Source organism: Hakea prostrata, chromosome 4 (assembly GCF_041222555.1).
Source record: "Hakea prostrata isolate BN-2017 chromosome 4, UWA_Hpros_2, whole genome shotgun sequence".
Taxonomy (NCBI): Eukaryota; Viridiplantae; Streptophyta; class Magnoliopsida; order Proteales; family Proteaceae; genus Hakea; species Hakea prostrata.
Window position 1 is genome coordinate 51,785,177 of NC_142603.1, and position 11,152 is coordinate 51,796,328.

The following is an 11,152-nucleotide window of genomic DNA, read 5'->3' on the forward strand; positions in this document are numbered from 1 at the left end:
ACAATGTCATATTACATGTGGAAAATTTCCCTGCTCTCTGGTTCCGAGTTGGGAGGTAATGATTCGGTTCTACTGGTAATGGTCCTTGCCACTGCGTCCCGGTTTAGGCAAAGTTCAGCCAAAATCCAATGAGTTTTGCCAGAACCCTGAAAAGCATCCATGAATTTACAGCTCTAGAACAGTATGAAGCAATTGAGATTTCTCCACTGATCTCTTAGGTCATATTTCAACAGCAACTGCAAAAAGCAAAGTGCTTTCAGGGTGTTTTTTTAACCTAGATCTTTAAAAGTAGAGAAAAGAGTACATTAAATGGAGGACCGACTATTCCTTGAGGATCAATTGGATTACATTCACATATCGGTAATGATTTCAGAAATATATTAAAACCTCACAGCAGTTTGTGAACCCTAGAATGATGTGGTTAACGAAAATTGTGGTTATTCTGAAATGGAAGGACAATTTTACTATTTTAGTAGTTTAAAGGGGAGGATTTACAGATGACATAGAAGAAACCACCAATGAGTAAAAGTTCATATGAGGTGGACAAAAAATGAAATGCGGCAGAGAATCCTTGTCAATGTTTAGGATACTTCCCATGGTCCTTGCCTGCTGAATTATCTATCAGCTAAGGAACTGGTTGAACACGTTGAGTACTTCGACTGATTTCAGGGCCGGGTTTTAGCTGTTGGACGGAAAGTCAGAAGAGGTATCAAAGTTTTACCATAAAGCCGACTCCGATTAAATTCTAATGGGAATGGTGGCTTTCTTGTTCCGCCCCAGGGCCGCGCCCCCCCGCTTGGCCTGGGGTTGCCCCGTTTGCTGGGCTTTGATGCCGTAAATTGCAGCTTGCTGGTGTTCTCCTTTACTAAGTGTACCAAGTCTATGTACTCAGCAGTAGGGGCGAAGCAAGGGAGGAGCTTGTTGGGGTCAATGGCTCAATATAAGGTGGGGGGTACAACTATGAAAAAGAAGTCTTGTCTCAACTAAATAGGGTCAGCTACGTAGATTCTTGCCTATGTATTTACAGCCTGAGAGAGGAAGAGAGCCTATTTGGCCATGGAAACACTACCCTCTGAAGTCTACTTTTGTAGGATTTCCCACCTACAATGGCATTGGGAGCCTCGTCTTTCAAACTTAAATTACTTCTTCCTGGTTTGAGCACAGCCTCTGAAGATGAACCATCAAGTCTCTCTTCCATAGAAGATCTGGCAAGCCATTTTTCAGGATGTAATCTCTACGCTTCTCTTCCTCCCCTCATTGATCCCTTCTTTTTTCTTTTCTTTTTTTTTCCTAATGCAAACAGGAAATATATATTAATATAAAAGGAGAGAGAGTACAAGCAGAATAAGTTATCCTGGACCTATAAAGAGCCCAGGATGATTCAAAACAGCAAGCTTTTTTAAGTAAGACTAAAGAGAATCAACCTGAAACCTACCAACAGAAAGACCATTCAAATCCCTAGCTAATGTCAACAAAATTGGGATAAGACCAAGGGGCCACACTTGACTACCAGAGAAGCCTAAAGCAACTATTCTATCATAGTTTGACCAAACATCTTTAACAAAAAAGTTCCTTCCCAAAACAACTTTCCACCCCTTGACGACGTCATCCACTACTTCTAACTGAGATTCAATAACTTGTTGCCAACTTTCAGAAATCTGCACTCTCTCTCCATTTAAATAAACACCACGAAATAGCAAGTCGAAAAAAAAAAGAACGAAAATATACAAAGATTTAATGCGGTTCACACACGGATGTGGTATGCTACATCCACGGGCGAAAGAAGATTTTTTCCACTATGTAGAAGAAGAACAGAAGGATATTTCACATCCAATTGCCAAGAACGGTGTTACAAGAACTCTCACCCAAAACCCTAATAAAAAATTTAAAATCTTTCAATAATATATGGTAGGCGAACATAAGATATATATATATAGATTTATATCTGTATATTTTTTTTTTTTTTTTTTTTTTTTTTTTTTTTTTTTTTTTCAACTAGCCGTGACCATATTGGGGGTTGAGAGAGAGAAAGAGGGCGGTGGTCGCCAGCAGGGGAGGGGTGGTGGTGATTGTCGGCAAGGTAAGGGAAGAAGATGGGTGAAGCAAGAATCCCTTCACCCACCTAGGGTTGGTTAGAGGGCAATTTTACATAGGGACACTTAGGTCTTTATGCAGAAAAGACAGGGGTAATATTCAAAATACTAAAAATTCTAACCATCATTTCAAAAACCTATGTATTTGTCAAAGGCTTGTCCTAGTAAAGAGTTTAGATAACTTGATATATTGCATTATGGCATTGGGGAGGAGGGCACTATGATATTAAATTGCACATAAATGAATAAGTAGCTCAGAATTATAGACTCTTAATAACCATCTTAAGGGGGGCACCTTGAAAAAAACTCAAGATGAAATCAATTGCGCAAAATCAAAATGTGACAAAATGATGGGAGAGAGGCGAACAACAGGCAGGGGCGGAGCCAAGATTCAATATGGAGGGCAAATAAAGATAATTTAGATTACCTCCCTGTTGGGCGAACACTAACGCCTTTTCATTATACATTATTTGCACCCTATGTAAGATCCATTAGAAGTTCCACTTTTAAATTACCTTATCATAGTTAGACCTAGGGGTCGACACATTAAAAGTACAGCTAAATTTCTATGGGGAATAAATAATTACAAATTCAAAGTAAAATTTTTCTTTTCTAAATTTTAGGAGTAAGTTAGAAAATTCTTAAACCATTTTTTTAAAAATTTCCACCGAATCACTAGTATTGGTTGTCTAGATTCTCTATAGATCCAGGAAATTCATGGTTTTTTATTCAAGAACCTCTACCGAAGGAGATTCTCCATGTTGATTTTCAAACTAGTTAATATTTCTTTCAATTTTTTCTCTCATTTTTTAAGGGGTGTTTTTGACATTGGGGGGGGGGGCCGTTTATATAATTGCACAAAAGGACAATAAATAATTGAGCCCACTCAACTAAACAACTCAAGTTTGTATTCTAATTACCACACAAATTTTTTTGGCTGTCATTTAGTATCTGATTCTAAATTGAATCTAACTAAACAAATTACTAGACAAGGCCGCGTCGACTCCACCAATGCTGCAATTTGCCACCTCCCGGCCGCTCCACTAACGAGTATTATTATTATTATTTTTTTTTAAAAAGAAGATTAAATTCATTAGTTAGAGATGAAAGCACTTACAAATATTAGATATTGCTCGACCAACGAGTATTACGTGATCAACGATTTTCATTTCTTTCTTTCTTCGCTCTACGTCTTTACGCGCTATCAGCCAGCCTTTTTCAACAAAAAATTTTCGGTTTTCATAACCCATATACTTGGGATTGTCACAGGCATAAACTGCAACTTCGTAATTTTTCCTGATTATTTACGGTTCTATTATCATAACTCTAGGGTTGTCACAAGCATTACAAACTTATTTCCGAATCTGCAATCAATTTCATCTACAATTCTTCAAAAAAACCCATCTTCAAGTATTGGAATAAATGATGATGTCAGAACTAAACAAATATTTAAAATATCAATGTTGTCCTTTATTCAAATATCTTTTACAATCTCAAGAGGTGCTCTTGCTCTTCGATTGATCGTCCTAAAAATCATTCGACATTCAACCCGAAATATTTAAAAAGAGGGAATAGCAGAACCACAACCTGTGTTTCAGAGGTTTGCCAAGTTGGAGACGGCAAAGTGAACCTTCTCGCCATCAAAGGTCTCGTTCCCGTGAGGCTCCTTGCGGCAAAGAAGCCCAAGACAATGACACTTCATGATCCTCAATTGTTTACACCCCCAGTTTACCATGCATGCATGTGAACTTCCAACACCCATGTGGTAAAAGCTTGTACAACACCTAATCAATCTAAATTACAAACTGAAAGAAATCCATCACAAATAAATTACCAATAAATTCTCAAGTATCCATGGATCTGAAAGAGGCTTGAAAGAAAAAAGAAACCCTCAGGGATGTAAAATAAAATCTTAATGTCAATTACCTTGTACAAGGATCAAATCTCTATACAAGATGCAGAATGAGGGCCAAATTACCACCAAAACCATCCTTCACTGCTCTTGAAAACTATTCTGGGCAGACAACCTCAAGTAGCTGTTGAATCTCAGAGTTAATCTCAACCTTGTCAGTTTTAATTCTTCGACGCATCTCAGGCTCAGTTTTTCCAGCAGCTAAATACACACGAAGCAGTAAATGGTAGGCTACCGTATCTAGACAATTAACCTTTTTCAATAACCTACAGAACTTCTCTGCACCATCAACATCCCTCTCTTCCTCAAAATATTTAAAAAACTTGCTCACCCTATCTTGTCTTGGTTGCCACTCATTATTCTTCACAAGTGAAACAGCATTGTCCATATAACTCAAAGCCAAATCACCCTGACGAACCTTCAAGAAGAAATCCATGAACAATTCCATTGTCCTAAAGTTGAGTGCTGTACCTCTATCAACGAGCACCCTGACAGACCAATTCAGCTTCTTTCATCATATCTCTTCTAAGGTAAGCATTGACCATAATATTTGCTAACCTTATATCATAGATTGAGCAACTAGCCTCCCATTCCTCAAAATGTTTCTTAAGGCCATCAAAATCCTCCAGTCTATAAAGGGCCTGAAGCATGATGAGATAGGTTGTATTACTTATCCTTGGAAAAGTTAATTTGAGAGAACCCCATATCCTCTTAATCTCCGCCAAATTAGACATACCTGCATATAAGCTAATCAGAAAATGGTATGCTGGGAGATCACGAGGTTTCATTTTTTTCTCAAGGTTCTGGAGAGCTGATTCAGCCTTCTCAAAAAGGCCAGCCTCAACATAAATGGAAGCCAGATTACTGTATGTAGTCCAATCACACTTGTTGCCATCTTCTGTTTCCATCTCCACCAGAACTCTTTCCACTCCTTCAATATCCTTCAAAGAACCATAGCTCTGCATCAATATATTATATGTAAATGTATCGAATTGAATGTTCTTCTCCTTCATTTCCTGCACAAGACGGATAGCCTTCTCAGGGTTGCCCAAACTCAAGTGTAATGCGATTACATTATTATAATTTAAAGACGTTGAAGCAAAGTTCAAATCTTTCATCTTCTCAAAGAGAGCTAGTGCCTGCTCCGTCATTTTTGCCTTGCAATAACAGTTCAGGAGAGCTCCATAAGTAAAATGATTCTGCGCAGGAACTGCGAGGTTGTTGAAGTAATTCTCTGCCGAATCAATCCCCTTCACCTTTGATAGGAGATCAATATGAACAGCATAATCTTTATAAGACAAGTTAATGCCACGGTTCTCTATCCACTCCATTAGCTGCACCATAGAGATTAACAAATAAACAGGTGAAAAATTCACAAGTAAACAGTCAAAGACATGCACACACAAAAAAAATGTTTCATACAAGATATGCAAATGAATCTTTTTACAGCAAGGAGAATACTCATAAGTCATAACCAATGTGAAAGGAAGGGATTCTCATCACTCCAAGCATCTGAAAAATGAAAACTAGAGACACACTGCACTTGTTAAAATGCACAAACAATAGGACTCATTGCTGCATACAATCTTGATTAAAAATAATAATAATCTTCCCACAATCCCAAACCCCGGGTTCCTTATATTCTAAATCCTTAATAGTGTTGTCCAATAGAACAATGCTTTGATTGCTTTCCAGAGTTGTATAAATAAAACCTCCCATTAACATGCAATCTCTTCTTCCGTCAATTGCAGGCTTTTCCTCAACATTTTATCATGTGAATCTTCTTTATATTTCAAGCTCTAGTGGAATTTGGATGCGTTCAATTCTACCTTGCAAACAAAAGTCAACATAACCAAATGAAAAGGAACTATTCAGTCAATCCAACAAACATATCAATTTTTATAGATAAAATGTAGGGAATTTTCCGTTACCCCCTAAAATTAATGCCATCCATTCGTTACCAAATTCATCAGTCAACCCCATATAGGGTGAAACTATATCAATGACACCCCCATCATTAGGACATCACATATAAATGATGATATAAGCAAGTTAAACTTTTCAAAGAGATAAGAATAACCTTAATTGATTTCTAGGGGAAAATTTCTAACCCTTCCCCTTGGTCTCTGCAACAGTTATGCATTCATCTGTTTCAGGTTACTCAGAAAGCTTTCATCTAAAATCAACTCCGCATCTGGCCAGAATATGGTGTTATTGCCTCAAGACTATTGCTACGTGTTCCTTTCTTATCCATAACCTAGCTAATGTTGTTACTCTTTCCTTTCCTATGATGACAACCAACGAATTTCTTTCTCATCCCCTTCAAGAGGCTGCATATCTGAAAGAATGGAAAGGCTTTGGTGATCCTTTGAGCTATTTGTTCTAGAGTTTCAGAAAAAAGGATGAAAGAAAAAAAATAAATATGAGAGGGTTTCTTGGTTTTCCTTTTAGCATGAATCAAACTATGTATTTACAAATTACAACAAAGGAAGAAACAGAACCTCCGAAAGGGTTTTCTGGTTTTCCTTCGAGCAGTTGAATCAAACTTGCTTGGTTTAACAAAATCTAAATGATTCTTGGGTTTTCCTTTGAGAAATGAACAACTAAGATTGATCTGATCAATCTATTCAATCGAATCAAAACCCAGGGCAGCTTTACACATCATCATCTCAAAATTGTATGAATTGGATCATCTCAAAATTGTCAGAAACTTGTGAACTGGGCTTTAGAATCCGGGAACAGGTTCATCTTCAAAGAATTTTTCCCTTCCAATATTTTTCTATTGGGGCTTCCCTCATTCCTTTTATCGAGCATAATGATGCAAATCAGTCTTTAATGAGTTCAAATATGCAATGTCAAGCAGTTCCACTTTCTTGATCCGAGAAGTGCATTGTTGGAACTGGGAAGGTTACAATTTTGAAGACGCAGTACTCATTAGCGAGCGTCTGGTATATGGAGATATTTATACTTCTTTTTACATACAGAAATATGAAATTCAGATTCATGTGACAAGCCAAGGCCCGAAAAGGATCACTAATGAAATACCGCATTTAGAACCCCGTTTACTCTGAAATTTAGACAGAAATAGAATTGTGATGCTGGGATCTTGGGTAGAAACGGGTGATATTTTAGTAGGTAAATTAACCCCCCAGATGGCGAAAGAATCATTGTATGCTTCGGAAGATAGATTATTATGAGCCATACTTGGCATTCAGGTATCCACTTCAAAGGAAACTTGTCTAAAATTACCTATAGGTGGAAGGGGTTGAGTTTTGATGCGAGAAGGATCCAGAAAAAGGGGGTTTCCAATTATAATATAGAAACAATTCGTGTATATATTTCACATAAACATGAAATCAAAGTAGGTGATAAAGTAGTTGGAAGACATGGGAATAAGGGTATCATTTCCAAAATTTTGCCTAGACAAGATATGCCCTATTTGCAAGACGGAAGACCTGTTGATGTGGTCTTCAACCCATTAGGAGTCCCTTCATGAATGAATGTAGGACAGACATTTGAATGTTCGTTCGGGGATGAATAACACCTTTTGATGAGAGATATGAACAAGAGGCTGCGAGAAAACTAGTGTTTTCTGAATTATATGAAGCCAGTAAGTAAACAGCGAATCCGTGGGTATTTGAACCCAAGTATCCAAGAAAAAGCAGAATATTTGATGGAAGGAAATCTAAAGTGGTCTAAATAGTGAAATTTTCAGATAGGTACAAACCTAAAATAGGATTAGATTCAAATCTATGTGGATCTCAATTTCAGTTCGTCTCCTTTTCCTGGTTTACCTTCCTCTTGGAAGCCCAGGTTCTCAGATCTCTCTTTCCCCTCGAGCCAGATAAGATCCCTAAAAGAGTGTTGAAGAAGCTTTACCTTAATTGAAAACTTGGAAAGGGAGAGAGGAAGGGATAGGGAGATGGATCTGTTGATTCATGTTTCTTAGCTGCTGGTTCATGTTCCTTAGATACAGCAAGGTAAGTGGAATAAAGAGTGAATATTGGAGAGACATCAAGTTGTGGGGTAAAACTGGAAATGGATGAATAAAAATAATTGAGACTAACAACACTAGTAATAGGGGGTCTGAATGATAAATTGGGTAACCGGAAATGAAGTTGTGGAGTAGGGGAAGAGGAATGATGAGTGTATATTGAAGAGACATGAAGTTGTTGGGTAATTTTGGAAAAGGATGCTGCTTCTTCATGTTCCTCAGGTACAGCAAGGAAGAGGAAAGAAGAGTGAATATTGAAGAGATATAGAGTAGTGGGGAAATTGATGTGAATCCAGTTCTAAGGTGAGGGATTCCTACAAGAATCCCTAGAATTAAAGATTTGCCCAAAATCTTCCAGCAAATTAATGGGATAATTCTGGGGAAAAGGAAAAATTATGGTTTTGTCAAAACCCAAGATGGGATAGTTCACTTGGAGTAGGATAGCCAAAATGATACTAGGGAAATTGGGAAGGGTAAAGGAAACCAGCAGTTGGGGTTTGGATGGGTTTGGGAATGACTCTTGGGAAGGCTAAGGGTGGATCTCTAAAAGATCTTGGGTAATCTTGATTCTTTTGTTCTTTTCTCTTTTCTTTTTTTTTGTTCTATTGTTGCCGCAAGTCCGAGCGGGGGAGGAAAGGAAGTCCGAGAGAGGGGAGGGGTGGACGCTATTGCAAAGGGCAAGGGGAGTGGGGGATGGGCTGCGGAGGGTTGCAGGGTGAGGGACAGGGGCTAAAGAGGTCTGCTAGGTGTGGAAGGCTGCTGCTGCGTTGCGGCAGCAAGGGGAGGGGTTGACAGGCGTGCACAGAAGGATGGGTACTTCATGTTGCGCAGGCAGGGGAAGAGGGTAGGGAAGCTGCAATGGGGTTTTTTTTTGGGGGGGGGGGGGGCTGGACTTACCTGGGAATGTTCTGGAGCTGATGTTTGATGGCTGTAAGGTGTGAACGCTTGCTGGAAATTGCATGACAGAAGTTAAAAGCTTGAAGAAACTTGTTGGAAATTTGAATGGTGTTGAATATTAAAGAAGATTTTTTCTAAAATTTGTCAAGGCCCCCTCAAATAGGAACCCCGGTCCTCAACTCAATAAACTTTTTATTCAATAATTAGACTTGAAGAATTACAAAGACACAACAGGTTATTTATAGCCTAGTAAAAGAACTAGGCTCTAAGTGGGATTCCTTTATAGATAAGGATCCCACCACAAAATCTTGACCATTGAAAAAGAATCTAAACATCTAATGGACCCTAATGAACACAAATTAAACTTTAAATAACTTAAAACTCTAATTAGCACATGCTAAATTCTATTTAGTCAAAACTCTAACTGAAATGTGCTGGATGAAGGACTCTTACTCAACTACTAACTCAAAATTAAGAATTCTTGACAAAAATGGACTCTACTAATATTCTGGAATTAGATTCCAGCAGTGAAAAAGGGCCTAAAATGCCCAATATTTCCCTGGAATAGAGTTCTGCCAGCTTGCTTGGGCTTTAGGTTTCACCCAGGGGGTCAAACTGTGTTCACATCAGTAATACTGAAAATGGATAAATAAAACTAACTGAGATTAATGACATTAGTAATAGGGGGGACTGAATGATAAATTGGGTAACTCAGGGGGTTGCATTTACTTTAGGGGGTAACTAAGGAGGTGACACTAATTTTAGGGGGAAACCCAGTGGGTGGCCCTGGAAATTTTCCTAAAATGTAATATCCAACATAAGAGCCCAACTATTGGGAGGAGGGACTCAACAAGTATATGAGGGAACAAATGGTTTCACGGGGTAACCAATGTGAATCTATTCTCCCAACACTCTCCGTCATGTGTAGCCAGGATGAAACTGCATACACGCACACCAATGAACAAAGGCATGTTATGTAGCTGCCTGAGATGATGGGAGAAAACTCACTTCTGATACCATATTAATAGGTAAATAACCTTGTTTATATTTTATAATAGACTATCAATGTATGCAAAAAAAAGGCAAACCCCATGCTGAAGGCTTCCACACAAGCAAAGTTTGGGGGGGGGGGGGGGGAGGGATTTTCCTACACAAGGTTACACCTAGCAATTTTTGCAGAGATGCTGTTTTGATACCTTGACCTCAGGCTATAAATATATGCGATGGATGTATGCTGTCAAACAATATCGGGTAACATTTGAAAGTCTCCCACGCAATTAACAACTGGTTTTTCACAATGAAGAACTTCTGACACTAATGTCTCTTCAGTCCTTTTCCTCCTTCCGTATAGGACTGAAGAATACAAGACTATTGCTTACAGTACAAATCGATATTAGATTTGGATTCATGGTACTTCGATGTGTGATACGTGTAGACGTTCTTTACTAATCAACAGAAAAATATAACGATAAATAATATAACAGATTAATTAACAGTGGGAGAGATGACTAACAGCGAGGGCGTCACGAAACCTACGGTACTTGCGAAGTTCCTTCACGCAAGATTCGAGCTCGTTCTTCTGTACCGATTTTCCCTCCCTCAGATATTGGTTGACCGTCGCGGACACACTACCTCCAGTAGCTCCCAACGCTGATAATCTTCGGTAGAGAGAACTCGAGCCTTCTTTCGCCGGTTCTCTCGTCTCCGCCGCTGACTCCACCAACGCTGTACATAGCCTCCTCACCGCCGCCGCGCCGACGGGTATCACTCGATCGGGGATTTTCATTTCTTTCTTTCTTCCCCCTGCGTTCCAGACGACCGTTCCCGAATGTCAAATGTGTTGTTAAGTCGAAGGGTTTTAAACTCTGAACCGGTATCGGAAACAGTATGGGCCTTTTTCGTTTCGGATCAGCCAAAATTGATCCTGTAATGCTTAACTCAGCAAATGGATAGCCAAAATTTGCCTCAAGTTCGATAAGCAACCAGATAATTGCTTATCAGATTGAATTGGTTAGAGTGATTTTTTTTTTAATATAGTATGTTTGTATTTTTTTATACTTGCTAAAGTTTTGCCCTAACTAATATGTTGAACTCACCTAAACCTCACTGATTATGGATAGCCAATTGATTAAATTATGGAAAACTAGTTAAATTTAAACATTAATTTTAGAATTCGATTAAGTTCCGGATTTGAATTTGAATATTTTCGAACAAATTTCTGCTACATAATAGTTTTGGGTATTGGATTCGGATACA

The 11,152-nt window shown here is 38.6% G+C and overlaps 1 protein-coding gene across 1 annotated transcript; it reads right to left on the bottom strand.

Annotated features, from left to right (window-relative positions):
• Window positions 1–3,651: 3,651 nt before the first annotated feature.
• On the bottom strand, window positions 3,652–10,741 carry LOC149019487 (pentatricopeptide repeat-containing protein At1g02370, mitochondrial-like). Its single transcript, XM_089153488.1, is given in 3 exon segments — window positions 3,652–4,486; window positions 4,488–5,339; window positions 10,410–10,741. Coding segments are annotated over 3 exon segments (1,509 nt in total). The 5' UTR covers window positions 10,683–10,741; the 3' UTR covers window positions 3,652–4,102.
• Between the last annotated feature and the right edge of the window lie 411 nt (window positions 10,742–11,152).